The 16778-nt window shown below is 35.2% G+C and overlaps 1 protein-coding gene across 2 annotated transcripts in view; it reads left to right on the forward strand.

The window, feature by feature from the left end:
• The first annotated feature begins 216 nt into the window (after positions 1 to 216).
• rgl2 (ral guanine nucleotide dissociation stimulator-like 2) overlaps positions 217 to 16778 on the forward strand; it is a 60257-nt gene continuing 43695 nt past the window's right edge. For both annotated transcript variants that reach the window (XM_056476085.1, XM_056476086.1), the window contains exons 1-2: positions 217 to 367; positions 896 to 1064. In XM_056476085.1, coding sequence (XP_056332060.1) covers positions 903 to 1064 — 162 coding nt within the window. In that variant the 5' untranslated portion in view covers positions 217 to 367; positions 896 to 902. The remainder of the gene's footprint in view (positions 368 to 895; positions 1065 to 16778) is intronic.

Consider the following 16778-nt stretch of genomic DNA (forward strand, 5'->3'; position numbering starts at 1 on the left):
GAGCAAACGGGATGTCCGTGTTTCCGCGTACTAGGCTGGACTCCGTTCACAACAAAAGTTGCGTCTGTCCGGTTTTCAGCCCCGGTGAGACCAACAGCCCCTGAGCTCTGCTCTGAATTTAGCGGGCAGCACTTCTCGTGCTCGCGGTCCAGCCAATGACCGCGCGCGCCGGAGTGACAGCAGGATCTGCGCCCGCGCGCGCGTCACCATCGCTCAGTTCACAGCGACGCGCGCAGCTCGCGCCTTCAGCGGCCCGATAAGCGCAGACGGGCGAAGCAGGAGAGCAGAGATATGGAGGAGCACAAACTCTGACTTCCGAGGAACCGACACTCAGGGGCGGATGGACGAGACATTAGTCTCCTAAAAGGTATTTGAGCATGAAGTGCGCAGTGAGCAAGAGGCGTTTACTAACGCGAGATGGATGTGTCATGCTGAATGAGCTCTGCTGAAAACTATGACAAAACTCTGTCTATTGAATGACGCTTGGTGAAATTAAGCTGGGTTATAGTGCTGAGGGTTACGTGAAAGAAAGCTTTAAATTACTCGTAGGTTTAACCCAATTGAGTCTCGGTCTGCACACAAATGTTTATCCCTGATTAGTGAATGAACGTGGACTTCGTGTTCACGAGCTTGCGCTTTTTGACAGATTTGTTGTTGTTTTGTGACAATAGCTGTGAGTTTTGCTCCATCTTTCTCTTCCTGAAAGAGATCTGTATCTGCTTCTGCGGGCTAATATGAATACCGCCGAGGGAAAGGGGAAAGGCGAGGGAGGGGCCTGCATTCAAATGTGAAGTTGACGAGAAATGTAAATGATCAAAACAAATGATCTGGCAGGGAGAACTGCGCTGTACCTGCGCTCGTCTGTGTTTTGATGTGTTGGTGTTTGGCCCAACAGCTCCAGCATGATCCCGCGCAGTATGAGGTCGTCAGGAGTGGATCTGCCGGGTGTGGGTCCGAGAGAAGTGCCGCTGATCGGATACCGAGCGCTGCAGACGGAGCTGGACGGCTCCCCGGATCAGCTGTGGAGGGAGAATGAACACAGAGAGGCAGATCATCACACACAGGTGAGAGGAAGATGACGATGACATCATGATTCACTGCTGCGTGTCAGCTTTAATATACAGGGGTCAGAGATGAGGCGTCCTCTTTTGGTGTCCGCATCAATTCTGTTTATAAAGGGATTTTATTTACAGTTCATACACTGTAAAAATGATATGATCAATTAGTCCTGACAGCATATGTTTTAGGTCATTGTAACTTATGAAACTAAGTTAATCATGTTCTAACTTAATTTCTATAAGTCACACAAGCCGTTTTAAGCCAGTTTAACATAATAAAAGTTTAATGGACTCATAAGGTTAATTTGATTCAGTTTAAAATTTAAGGCAACCAGGATTAAATGCAGTAAGAAAAAACTGTATATATAATTCATATAAGGTAAATTCTGACTTTGTTCAAAATGTAAATAAAAGCTGAGAAATATCTTTTTTCCCCACAATGACGCCTCTTGTATATAATTTTATTATCTTTTGGGAGAGACTTGCTGGTTGAATAAAAGTAACTTTAAGTCTGAATTTGCCAAGGGTTTGCTGAATTTCGGGCTTGCATATAAATTGTATGTGTATAGTTGTAGATGTTTTATCATTGCTAGACTGCTTCTGAAGGCCTTTTCATATTGTGAAATGGCTATTGTTATTTGTCAGTAGGATGATTTGAAAGACATTGCTACTTTTATTTAGCAAGGATAGATTTATAATAATGTAATTAAGTTACTACACAATTCTGATGACTAAAAATATATTTATCTATTGATGGCAATTTAAAAGTATATTTGTTTTCGCATTGCATTTGTTATTTATATTATTATCACTTCCAAAACTGAGAATACATTTAAGAATCATTAAAAAGACAATAAACCATGGTGAAAAGATGACTCAGTTAACAAAAACACTGAGCAACATTCAAGTATAAATTGCATTTTAAAATATTTAAAAAGGTTATTTTAAACTATAATAATAATATTTTCCCACTGTATTAATTGATTAAATGAACATATGCTCATTCTGAAAACGTAGCCCTATATACATTTCTGGAGATCGCAAATTATGCAGCAAGAAGGACTTATGACTGCATTTCATCTTTAAAACAAACGCTATGGAGCAGTGTGACGCTGTTCCTTTTCGCACTTACCAGCTGAACACTTACCTACATGTGGTCGGCTTTCCTGCTGTTACTAGTTTGTCGCGTTAGCTCGCCATGTGCGTTGGTGGACTTGAAAAGAAGGGAGTAGTTGACCACGATGATGGGGTTTGATTTCGGCGAAGAATGGTTCCAGAAAGCGGGTAAGACAAAAACAGAAGCCAAAAAATAAACAAATAACAGGGTGAGAATGTGGTAAAATCTGAAAACGTGGTCAAAATCCAGCAAGGGCTTTTCCTTTTTCTGGATTGCTTTTTAAAACTGTCAGCTGGGTTTAGGGAAGGGGGTGGGCGGTGATCAGTCGGTGCTTTTGAAAACACTATCGGTTGGGTTTAGAGAACGAGGAGGGTGGGTCAGTCGATCGGCCAGTCAGTCAATCGTCAGCGGCCTCTGGTGGATTTACGCAAGAACAGCAGGCACGAATGGCACTCGCGAGAGAAATTTGAGATCTAAAAAATCCTACACAGGAGCCTCTGATGGATTCGCGAAAACAAAAACTGCAAATAAACGTAGCTCCTGGAACGTATTTGGCAATCTATGATTAGCTGATTTGTGTTATTTGTTCAATCAAGCAAGGAACTTTGCTGTGTATCATGGCTGCAGCAGGCACAATGATATTACGCAGCATCTGAAAATAATCAGAATGAGCCTGGGTTGGATTAAAAATACGCAGCTTTGGAAAGAACAGACTTCCTCATTAAACACTTTCTAAACCTTTGAACATTTTTAGGTAGGAACAAGCAAAGAAATACAACCAAATAAGAAAAATAAAACCAGATATAAATAAAAAGTCAGCTGTAAAACATGCACAAAACGTCATAATACAATATACCGTTAATGCACTGTCCGGATAACATCTCTGGCACCAACGTTTTTAAAAGAAGGCATTTTTTCCACCATCAGGGCCATGTTTTTCAAGTTCTGGTTAATTTTCAAACCATAGATACTCTACATGAACAACATACAAAACCAATGGTAACTTTACATCTAGCTTTTTATATCTACCATAGAGGCCTTTCAGATATTTCTTACTCTGGTAACACTTTACAATAAGGTTGTATTAGTTAATTAATGCATTTAATAATACGAACAAACAATGAACAAAACATGTATTACAGTATTTGATCATGTTAAAGTTAAAGTTGTTCATTGTTAGTTCATGTTAACTCACTGATATCAAGAATGAGTTTGGATGTTAAAAATGCATTAGTAAATGTTGAACGTTGAATAATCAATTCTCTACAAGTGTTGTTAATTATTAGTTCATGTTCGTAAACACATTAACTAATGAAACCTTATTGTAAACTGTGACCCTCACTTCTTATGTAGCCTTACTCAACATTAATATATTTCCATGCAAGGCTAACAGAAGGTTTGAGTCTAACAGGCAGCTTTGGTGTTTTGTGCGAGATCAGCTTTCACTTGTGGATTAAACTTGAAACAGGATATTGAGGCGAGTTTTTGGCTCTTCCAGCAGTGTTTTGATCTGAAGTGACGGAGGCTTTGTCCTCATGAGACACGCAATCATAGGGAAAGCTGAAGCTACATTTGGTTAGTTCTGAGAAAAAGCTGCAGGGGCCGCGAATGTTAGTTTGAAGAGGATCTATTACATAACTAACAGCGCTGTGTATGAAGTGGCACGGGCTGAAAGTGAATACATTCAAATAGACTCATCTGCTACTCTCTGGTTGTTTGTTTTGGCCTGAGCCGTTTTTGTTTTAGCTGTACTGTGAGCTGTGAGTTTCTTATCAGTCTGAAGCAAAAGCCCTGTGCGCTGCTGTTTGGGACTCCACCTGCTATTCTCTCATGCTCTGTGTTTATATATCGTCAGATTACACGTCACTAGCTTAATATGTGTATTGCATACTACCGGTCTAAAGGTTTAGAACTATACTTTTTAAAATATATATATTTTTAAATTCTCTTTTTGCTTACCAAGCCTGCATAAAGTGAAACAGAAAAATGTATATATATACATTTTTGCTATTTAAAATAACTTTTATTGAAATATATATTTAATAATTACATTGGAATAAATGTAATTTGGCGGTTCATTCCGCTGTGGCCACCCCAGATTAATAAAGGGACTAAGCCGAAAAGAAAATGAATGAATGCATAAATGTAATTTAAGGGGCGGCATGGTGGCTCAGTGGGTAGCACTGTCATCTCACAGTAAAAAGGTCACTGGTTCGAGCCCCAGCAGGGTCAGTTGGCATTTCTGTGTGGAGTTTGCATGTTCTCCCCGTGTTCACATGGGTTTCCTCAGGGTGCTCCGGTTTCCACCACAATTCAAAGACATGCACTATAGGTGAATTGGGCAAGCTAAATTGTCTGTAGTGTATGAGCATGTATGGGTGTTTCACAGTGATGGGTTGCAGCTGGAAGAGCATCTGCTACGTAAAACATATGCTGGATAAGTTGGCGATTCATTCTGCTGTGGCGACCCCAGATTGATAAAAGGACTAAGCCAAAAAGTAAATGAATGAATTGTTTTTATTATTATCAATATTATTATTATTATTATTATTATTATTATTATTATTCATTCATTCATTTTCTTTTCAGCTTAGTCCCTTATTAATCTGAGGTCGCCATAGTGGAATGAACCGCCAACTTATCCAGCAAATGTTTTACACAGCGGATGCCCTTCCAGCCGCCACCCATCACTGGATAAAAATTATTATTATTATTATTATTATTACTATCATTATTATTATTATTATTACTATGGTTATGGTTATTATTATTATTATTATTATTATTATTATTATTATTATTATTATTATTACTATGGTTATGGTTATTATTATTATTATTATTATTATTATTATTATTATTATTATTATTATTATTATTACTATTATTATTATTACTATTATTATTATTATTCTTCTTATTATTATTATTATTGGGCAACACGGTAGCGCAGTGGGTAGCGCTGTCGCCTCACAGCAAGAAGGTTGCTGGTGTGGCTAAATGGTGCAGCTAAATATAAACTTTCATATAAAAAGCCCTGGGAGTAAGTAAGTATTATTATTATAAATAAAAATAACTACCTCAAAAATTCTTCACACACATAAATATGTTTATTTAAAATCAAATAAAACAATGGATGCCTAATGTTGTATAAAATAAGTAAAATAAGTAAAATAAGTAAATTTCTTGCTAAAAGTAAGTTTTTCCAATTATTTAGCAGTACATTTTCTTTCATCTAAGCTGAATAAGACATCTTTAACACCATATAGCATTGACTTACATTAAGCAGACACAAATTGACACAATTGAGAATCTGCCATTGACAAAACAATTGAAAGAGCACTAATAAGAACACTGTAGTGGTTACGCCTCTGCTCCTTTTTTCTTGTCATAACATCCTGAGTATTGACTAGAAACTGCTACACCAAGGCTGAGTTTCATTCAACACTCAGCTGGGTTTCCCGGTCTAAAAACAGAAGCCCTGCGACTCAGTCACTTCACTCTAGAAACTTCCCTCCTGTTCACGTCACATGAGCACTGAATAATATTTCTATTTCAAATAAACGCTGCTTCTTTGAACTTTCGGATACTTTCTATATCAAAATACCCTAAAATATGAATCAAGGAAGCAAAAACATCTGTTGATTATTATTGACTATAATAACAAATATTCAACAAATCAGCAGATTATGCAGCTTGAACTGCAATCAAAGATCAGTTTAGGAATCACAGGAGTAAAATGTTTTATACAACAGTTCTGTCTGGTTCTTGAATCTGATTGGTTGATAGCCGTGCGATATTCTGCCAGTAACAGCACTCGTAATGCCTCTTCACCCTTTACCCTTGTGTATTACTCCACCCACATATAGCAACAAGCTGAGGACACTCTACAGTTTGACAAATATTGCAGCTGTTGGACAACATAATGTACTTTTGAGGATTTTTAGTCGAGAATGTAGTTATATTGGTGGTTATATTGCAACTATGCAGTTTATTTATAAGGATAGTGCCTATTTTAAATATTTATAATTTTTGAAAGACATCGCGTCGGTGGCAATTAGCCTGTCTTTGAGCAAAGACAGTTGACGATGTTCATCCACTAGAGGGTGACAGAGACTGTATAAAAAGCCCTAGGAGAAAAACTAAGCGTAATTTCAAACTACAGCTGATCAAACCATTATTAAACAAGTAAATGACCAAATCGATCGCTCTCTTTTGCATGTTGTAGTGCTGTATTTATACCATAGTAATATTGTGATCTCCCATTTGCAACAGAGAAATACTGGGAGATATTTCTGTAGACTCTCGCCATTTCATGCTGTTCAAAATCACCTGTTTTGTCATCGCTTCAGACATTACGCTAGAGAATCATTCAAACATTAGCTCTAAAGTGACGGTGGTGAATTGGCAACGGTTTCTGCTGTTCTGATGTCAGCTGTAGATGTGAATGAATGGTGGAAGAAAGTAGTTCCTCTTACAAAAAGGGTTTTTAGACTCTCCGTTTTTGATTTTTTATATAAATGATTATGCAGTCAAACTGTTGTATAAATGCAATATCACACTTGTAACAGTGCGATGTGGCTGTATTCACCTTATTCTCCCAGTGGGTGCAGCCATTAGAATTATTTTGGCTCGAGACTTCCGTTCTCATTTACTTCCATTATTTTTTTTATGTTAAAAACAGCTCGTTCTGCTGCTTGATGTTGCAAACTGATATTTTCTTGTTATATTATTCTACTTTGTCAGTATTGTCATGCAAACACTTGTTTGTAGAGTAAGTAGTTTGACCGTTTTCTGCCGTTTATTATTCTTAGTCATTTCTCCCACAGGCAGCTGAATCTAAAGTTCTCAAACAATCGCAAAAAACAAGCGCACTTCCTCATTGAAGAATAAGGTCAATATCGCCACTGGTGGAATGCTAAGGCACTCGGCCTGTGGTCTTGTGCTAACACACGCCTCCCACCAGTGCCGATATACAGACACATCACACTGCTACTCGTGTAATATTGCTCATTTAAAATATATTAAACTATAAAAAAGTTTTTATATTAGATAAAAAGGTAGCAGTACAAAATCCACAAAATGTTATGTTTACTTTAAAATAAATCATTTATTTTACTTTATTTTATTTATACAAAATTATTTATGAAAAGTAATTTTATTTATTTATAAAAACATGATTTTTAAAATGTAATTTAATTTATAAAAAAATATTTATTTATAAAAAAAACATTTTTTAATTTAGTCTAATTCCACAGCAATAAAATGTTTTAAAATATATTAAAATATAAAATTGTTGTTTTAATAGATGAAAGGGTAGTAGTACAAAAAAAGTTATCCATTTTTATAACTAAATATGTTACCATTATTAAAATAAAATAAGTAACGGATAAAAAGGCAGCTGTAAAAAAAAATATTAAATTTGTGTTTTCTGTAAATGAACTCTCTATGCACTTTAAAAAACATAATATATATATTTTTTTATAACAAGATATGGATTTATAAAAAATACATGATTTAATTTAATTTAATTTAATTTAATCATATTCTTTTCGGCTTAGTCCCTTTATTAATCCGGGGTCGCCATAGCGGAATGAACTGCCACTTATCAAGCACATGTTTTATGCAGCGGATGCCCTTCCAGCCCCAACCCATCTCTGGGAAACATCCAAACACACTCACTCACACTAATACACTACGAACAATTTAGCATTCACCTGTACCGCATGTCTTTGGACTGTGGGGAAAACCGGAGCACCCGGAGGAAACCCACGTGAACGCAGAGAGAAGATGCAAACTCCACACAGAAAAACGCCAACTGAACTGAACTGAATGAACCAGCGACTTTCTTGCTGTGAGGCGACAACACTACCTACTGCGCCACTGCGTCACCCTTAATTTAATTTAATTTAATTTAATTTAATTTAATTTAATTTAATTTAATTTAATTTAATTTAATTTAATTTAATTTAATTTAATTTAATTTAATTTAATTTAATTTAATTTAATTCATATCTGCTTTGGCAAATGAACCCATTTATTCACCCTGCATGGCCATCTTTTGCATTTTAAAGTTTGCAGTTAAAGTTGACAGCAGAAACTTCCCTGCTGTTATCGTCACATGAGCAGCTCACGGCTCTTCAGTGAATAATGCAGGAGTCCATACAGCATGAACACACACCGGTTCGCTCAAATGACACAAAAGCAAGGCCAGAAAAGACTCAACAGGATGAAACCAGATCCGGCCTTCTCTTGATTCTTTCATGACTACGGCAGGATGCATATGTGCAGGTCAAAATGCACCGCATAACTTCCTTGTGTGTGTTTCTGGGTGTAACATATAACGAAAGAGGGAGCGAGGGAGTGGAGAGATGTTAGGGTGGATAATTGTTTGGCTAAAAACAACCTCAGCTGACCCAGTTGTCTACAGAGTGCTCATTATGTCCCCTCAATAGTGCGCCGTGGGCCACATGAAGCGGCGTGTGTCTCAGTACATGCTGTATGGCAAGCTGTATAGACATTTATTCATAAATCGATCAGTACTTGAAGTCAACAGTTCAGTTTTCACTCATTTAAATGCTAATTGTTCGTATAAGGATTTCTACTAGTTACAATGGCAGTTTGTAATACAGTTGGATTTTAATTATTATCCCTCTTGATTTATTACCCCCCCCCTCTCTCTCTATCTATCTATCTATCTATCTATCTATCTATCTATCTATCTATCTATCTATCTATCTATCTATCTATATATATATATATATATATATATATATATATATATATATATATATCTACATATCTATATCTATATATATATAGAGATATATATATATATATATATATATAGATATATATATATATATATATATATATATATATATATATATATATATATATATATATATATATATATATATATATATATATATAGATATATATATATATATATCTATATATATATATCTATATATATATATAGATATATAGATATATATATATCTATATATCTATATATATATATATATATATGTATATGGTGCTTATTTCACCAGATTTAGGGGATTTTAAAGGAGATTTTTGGAGTCAGAAAATTTTGTGGATATGGATTTGTATGAATGTAATGGAAAAATACTATAGAGCTTGTGTGAAATCTTTTAACAAAAAAAGCATTGCATGAAAGAGTTGATACACCATGGCGAAATGTCTTTAAGATGTGTGATGATGTTAAGCCAGAGTGGAGAGCACTGTACAAGCCACCGTTAATTAAAATAGCTGGAGACTTACAGTGGCGCATTTTACATGGAATCATTGCTGTCAATGCTTTTATCTCTGTTTTAAATCCTGGTGTTAACAGTGAATGTCCTTTTTGTTTCCAGAGAGAAACTGTTTTTCATACTTTTCTATATCGTCCAGGACTCAAAAGTTTATTTGATGGTTTGTTTGTTTGTATACTTTATTCTCCCTCAAGGGGAAATTTTCTGTGGACTCACACAGCACATCAGCAGGTTCTGACATAATAACAATTAAAATTAGTCAACATGCAAAAGAATTATATGCACTATCGATCCACTATTTGGTAGATATTTTTAGTTGCTTTAATGAAACTTTTTTTGTCCAAACTTTTATTTTAGGTTTTAAATATGTCAAAAAAATGAAAAGGTGAATGTCAGTTGTTAAATTTTATTTTGGGAAAGCTAAAATGGGCATCTATATTAGCAGAAGAGAAAAAATGTAGCAAAAATAACGTTGAAAGAGTATTTGCTGCTATGATTAAATCAAGACTTCTAATAAATTTTTGCTTTTATAGAATTATGAACAGAATTATGAACTCTTTAAATATTTTTGAACAAGTATGCCATCAGAAATCGAATTCTTTCATGAATTAAATTTCAGCTATTAAATAATATAGTGTTACTAATGACACAATTATTATTGATATCAAAATTTCAACTTCTTTATTAGTAGCAATTCAATTACTAATATCAAGAAGTGACAACTGTAACCACACAATTACCAGTGTACTGATGTACCGATGTACCGATACAGGAAAATTTTTTTTTTTTTTGTCTTGTTAAATTTCATCTAGTAAGAAATCAATTCCTAATATCAACAACTGAATTTCAATAGCAGCCAATGGTGACATTAAACTACTGAAAATACAATCCTTGATATCATTAAGGAGACACGATGGCTCACCAGCAAGAAGGTCCCGACTGGGCCAGTTGGCATATCTGCATAGAGTTTGCATGTTCTCCTCGTGTTGGCGTGGGTTTCCTCCGGGTGCTCCGGTTTCCCCCACAGTCCAAAGACATGCGCTATAGGTGAATTGGGTATTCTAAATTGGGCGTAGTGTATGTGTGTGAATGAGTGTGTATGGATGTTTCCCAGTACTGGGTTGCAGCTGGAAGGGCATCCGCTACGTAAAACATATGCTGGATAAGTTGGCGGTTCATTCCGCTGTTGCGACCCCTGATGAATAAAGGGACTAAGCTTAAGGAAAATTAATGAATGAATGATATCATTAATATAATAAATAAATGATGAAACCGCTTGCCATACAGCACTGCATTGACTAAACCTTTCAACAGCAGGCCCGAAATGATTGACTGATTTCCATTAAGCTCCATTGTGATCGTCAGTGGCGGTCGCGGTGTGCCTTCGATTGGCAGAGAAAGAGGAAAAGTCGGTCGATGCTATAATAGATGAGAACAGAAGAAGAGCGGAAGATAAAAGAGGGAGAAGCAGGCCAGACGAGGTATTCATAGAGAAAGCAGAAACAAAAGGTCTCTGTAAATAGCTCCCTTGTGATGTGTTTACGACGCTCGCTTCTGTGAGAACACATTCGACCTGGGACATATAAGGGTTTTGTTAATGTTTGGGAGGCATTTTTGTGAATTTATTCACATCATAACTCACATACACATACAAATTTATCGTCATTCATTTGGGGTTGCTTTTTGTGCTCAGAAAATACAGGAAAATTGTAATATTCTGAAATATTATTGCAATTTAAATAGCTTGTTTGTAATTTTTCGTTTAATATAAAATCTAATTTATTCCAGTGATGCAAAGCTGATTTATCAGTAGTCTTAAATTGTCACATGATCCTTCAGAGATCATTATAATGGCATGCCATTTTCTGCTAATTTCTTATTATTATTATTATTAATGTTGAAAATAGTTGTGCCACCTAAAAGTTTCTTGCAATCTGATTATTTTTTAATGTTTGAGAGGCATTTTTGTGAATTTATTTCCAACATAACTCACATACTCATACAAATATATCTGTCGATAATTTGTCGTTCAAATGTTTGGGGTTGTTTTTTATGCTCATAGAGGTTTATTTTATCAAAAGATACAGTAAAATTGTAATATTCTGAAATATTATTGTAATTTAAATAGCTTTTTTATATTTTCATTTAGTATAAAATCTAATTTATTCCAGTGATGCAAAGCTGATTTATCAGTAGTCTTAAATTGTCACATGATCCTTCAGAAATCATTATAATATGTTATTTTCTGCTAATGACATTTCTTCTTCTTATTATTATTATTATTATTATTAATGTTGAAAATAGTTGTGCCACCTAAAAGTTTCCCGCAATCTGATTATTTTTTAATGTTTGAGAGGCATTTTTGTGAATTTATTTCCATCATAACTCACATACACATACAAATATATCTGTCATTAATTTGTCGTTCAAATGTTTGGGGTTGTTTTTTATGCTCATAGATGTTTATTTGATCAAAAAATACAGTAAAATTGTAATATTCTGAAATATTATTGCAATTTAATTAGCTTTTTTATATTTTTATTTAGCATAAAATCTAATTTATTCCAGTGATGCAAAGCTGATTTATCAGTAGTCTTAAGTTGTCACATGCATGATTTTTCTGAAATCCTGATAATATGCAGATTTTCTTGCCAAAAATAAAATTTTTATCATTATTGTTATGATCACCAGCGATCGAGCTGTTGCAGATTGCTGAAGAACTACAGTAGGGCCACTGAACTGAACTACAACTCCCAGTATTCTTTACACTCATCACTCCTGCAACAGCTGACAGTCATTTGGAAAGACACACACATTCTCATACACATTGCTGAGTCTTGTTTACCCCGTGTAGCATTACGAAGCGGTTTTCCTTGTTTGTCTTGCTTTGTTTTGATCCGTGTCTTGATTAACATTTTAATTCTCCGCCTAGCTTGACCATTTGCCTGTATTTTTGATTATCTTTATGCACCTGTTTGCTCCTGTTTTTGACAATTACCTGCACAGCTCTAATAAACTGACTTCTCTAATAAATTGCAAGTGGATGCCCAACTCCGTTGCCAAAACCGCTTTGTTATCAATGTTGAAAATAGTTGTGCCGCCTATTATTTTCATGATAACTGATATTTTTTAATGGATACTTAATTTAATGTAATTTAAAGAAATTAAGTCAGAATTTTGAAACAACATGTAACAAAAATGTAGGTAAAATTATTTTTATTTACTTTTTACATATTTATTTTACCCTGTCATGGAAAACAATTTAAAAGCTAAACTACTGTAATAAAAAATATGCCAACAAACTGAATGACGCATCAATGTCAACGAATCAAAAATCCTATTAGTTTTATTTCACAAAGTTAATAATTGCCCCTGACCTCTTAAACGTAATAACATCTTAATCTCAATAACACTCTGAATATAGGTCAAGCTAACCTGTTTGTGACTGGACAAAAATGTTTGTTTCTTTATTTTTATGCAACTGCCCCAATTTCCCCTACTAGACTATAGTAAACAGACAGAGTAGCTGATGTTGTCTCTGGAAACACTATAGAGGTTTTCTTGTTCTCTAACCGAGGCTGATAGTGTTTGAGTTTGTGTCTGTGTGTGTGTGTGTGAGGAGGAAAGGCAGCATGACATGACAGCATGTCCTGTTTCCTGTGTTTGTCCATACTTATTATGCACTTCCTGCCGGCTGAGTGTAAAATAAAAAAGGAAACTCACAGCTGTTTTAATCTAAAGACGAAACTCAGAGTTTCCAAACATACCTAACAGTCAGTGTGAATTTCGCAACCTGATATTTACAGCTACTGTAAAAGCGGCTTTTTTAATGACCTGATAAGGTTGCTTCCAGGCCTGACTCATAGAGGATTAGTTAATGCTATCGAAATGATGGAGTTTTGTATCTAATGTTTGAAAGATGCCACTGTGAACTCCCAGCAGCTGCAATCTAACCACATACAGGTAATCTAAAGCTGCCATGTGGCAATCACCCAGATTTATATCACTGTACATTATGGTTGCTGAGCACTTGCTATGTTAACACCTGCATTTATTATCATGTTGCTATACATTCTTGACGGTTGCCAGGGTGTATGCATAATGTAGCATAGCAACACCCTGGCAACCAGCTGATCATCATGGCTGTTTATTAGTGACACTCATCGGTGAACAGCGCCAGAGCGTGTTTTAAAAATGCTCGACATCGCTCAAAAAGCAAGCAGGGATAATAGTTACAGGAGTTTATTTGCTATAAATTCTTATGTTGTTCTGTGTATGTGTTGTAGTTTTCCTTGATACATTCAAAAATAGTGTTTTCTTTCTGCAGGTAAAATTAAATGTACAGTTCACATATCTGACTGCTTGTATTAAAGGGCACATAGGTTACCCCTTTTTCCAGATTTAATATAAGTCTTTTGTGTCTCCAGAATGTGTCTGTAAAGTTTCAGCTCATAACACCCATCAGATTTTTTATTATACCTGTCATAAGTTTCTATTTTATACCTTTTTTAATCAGGTGGCTTTTTTGTGAACTGCGCCTTTAAGGCTACGTGCTTTTCAGTGTGCCTTAATCTCCTCCCTCGGCTGCGTCAGATAACAGACAGACGTAAAGGAAGAATATCACACGTAACATTTGTGAGAAATACTACAGTAAGAACTTTACCAATGAGTATGCATTTGTTGTGGAGTTGCAACGATGAGTCACACAACATGTCCTTACAAAGTTCACGCACACACATAGATACACACACACACACACACACACACACACAGACAGCGTGCGCATTTAGCTTTGCACTCTTTATGCACGCAAATGTGACAGGATACAGGTTTATCTCCACTGCTGTATGGATATCTGTTATGTTAATGTACAAAATAAACCTGATTTAACGTCCACAAACCGGGATAGAAGCGTCTTCTATTATAATTGTTCTGACACGAGGCTGTGGTGATGAAGTAAATCTGATGTAAATCGCTGTAAGTCATTAACATGCTCTGTTTTAAAACATTTTAAACTTGTAAAACTCACTCTTGATCACATTTGATGATGATTGATGATCCTAGCGAACTAAACAGACCTTTTATTCCCGGTTGCTTCGTGCACGTCTGGTCTTGTTGATATGATTATACGTGTTACTACGGAGACATGTTATTACGCAACTGCCAATCAATTCGGTGGGCGGGGGGACTGCTGAAAACCGCTCCAATTGCTCCACCGTTTTTATGTTGTTGAATTGAAAAAAAAGGACTGGGTGTGTTTATGTCACCCCAATATGACGGTCTATACACTATATATACACACGTCTGTCCAAACAGCTTAAAAAGTAGATTTTTCACCATAGGTGCCCTTTAAAGGACAATATTGTAGTACAAATAGTATGTAAATATCAATATATTTATACTTTTTAATACAAGAATTATTGTGCTGTAAAGTAAAATATAAAACTGTGTATGGAAAGCACCGTAATGCACCGAGATATTAAATTGAACTGAATCGATGGCATGATAATCAGGGGCGGTCAATCTGGCCTGGCTGGCACCCCCCCCCCCCCCATTTTCCATAAATATCGCCCCCCCCCCCCCTTTTTATAAACATCTTGCGCTTCCCCTGTCTCCTGCCCCCGCCCGACCCCGGCTATTCACTTTGGCCCAGTCCACCCCAGATGATATTCGTAACCGAACCAATCCGTGAGACCAGTGTAGGTTCACACCTCTACACTATAGTACAAACTAGGCAAAAAGGGGTTGCCTAGGAGTTGCTAAGAAGTATCATATGACCACCTTGGCAATCACCAAAATGCTTTGCAGCTTGCATTACAATATGCTCAAAATCACTCAAAAAAAACTAAATAAACATACTAGAATCTACACTGCAACACTAAAAACTCTGAATAGCAACATCCTTGCATTAGCATTAGAGTTTTGCAATTTTTTTTTAGAAGTATTGTGGCAATTATTTAAAATTGAGACATTTTCTTATGGTTGAAGCACCACTTTTTTTTTTTCAAAAAATGACCAAAAGTACCTTTAAAAAATCTCAAGGGATTTGTTTTGGCTGGGTTTGAGTTCAGCTTAAGGTAATATAACTTCATGTCTGCGGTTACATGTGGTGGTGGTTCATCGAGCTATTTTTACTTTCATGGAACTCAATTGTGTCATTACATATAAACAGTAAAAGAATACAGGAAACAGGCTGTAATGACAGAGATTAACGCAGATCGCTCTCACGGCTGCATGAAGTGTAACCAAAGCCTTTACACCTGCACAGCCTGTCGCCATCTTTGTGTCAATATGTGCTTTTGCTCCAGTATCCCTGTTAGATAAACAGGTGCTGCCCTGTGTTTTATTAGCAGGCATTTGTCATGTCATGCATTGCTTTTTAAAGAAGATCTCTTTTAAGATCGCTAATAAAATCTTGGCTGATTTACATACAAGCCTGGCGAGCAGTAGCTTTGATGGCAAGTTTAACAGTCTTGAAATCGGAAGCCAATACAGTGAATTTATTTACTCTCGCTCCATTCATCACTTCTAAGTCGCCGAACTGGTTAATCAGCATTATAGTGTACATGTATAAATAAGACTTATGAGAAACTGTCAAAGTCATATCTTAACCCATATTGAAAATGAGAACTTGAATTTCTTGAATAAGTACACTTATTTTTAGGAACATTATTATTTAGATTTTTTTGCATTGATATTACTTGCATGTAAATATTATATTATATTATATTATATTATATTATATTATATTATATTATATTATATTATATTATATTATATTATATTATATTATATTATATTATATTATATTATATTATACAAATAAATTATTTGGATTTTGCCAAAAAAGTTAGCGCAATTACACATTAACAAATAGTTAATAATAGTAATGCATAGTAATAGTAACAAACAGCAATGCGGTGAAATAAAACAGATGAGGTGGAAAACGTATATCTATCATATAACTTGCCATCTAATTACAAAATATAATTAAAGTTGGAGGTATTTTGAGGAAATTCTGACAGAATTAATTTTGCTTGAATTTTCTGAGACACAGTGTATACAGTGCTCAGCGTAATTGAGTACACCCCATTTTAAAAACGAATATTTGTATCCATTTCTCAGTGAATATAGGCAATGTATTTTAGTGCATTTGAACAAAACAGAATTATTGAACAGATATATTTATTAAAATACTACTTTAGTCACCAAACATCTTTAGAAACTGAAAGATAATACATTTAAACTCATGCAAAATATTGCAAACAAATATTGCAAACTACAAAATTTCAACAAAATTTAAAAAAAAATTTGTTTCTCTTGAAT

Source organism: Danio aesculapii, chromosome 16 (genome assembly GCF_903798145.1).
Source record: "Danio aesculapii chromosome 16, fDanAes4.1, whole genome shotgun sequence".
Lineage (NCBI taxonomy): Eukaryota > Metazoa > Chordata > Actinopteri > Cypriniformes > Danionidae > Danio > Danio aesculapii.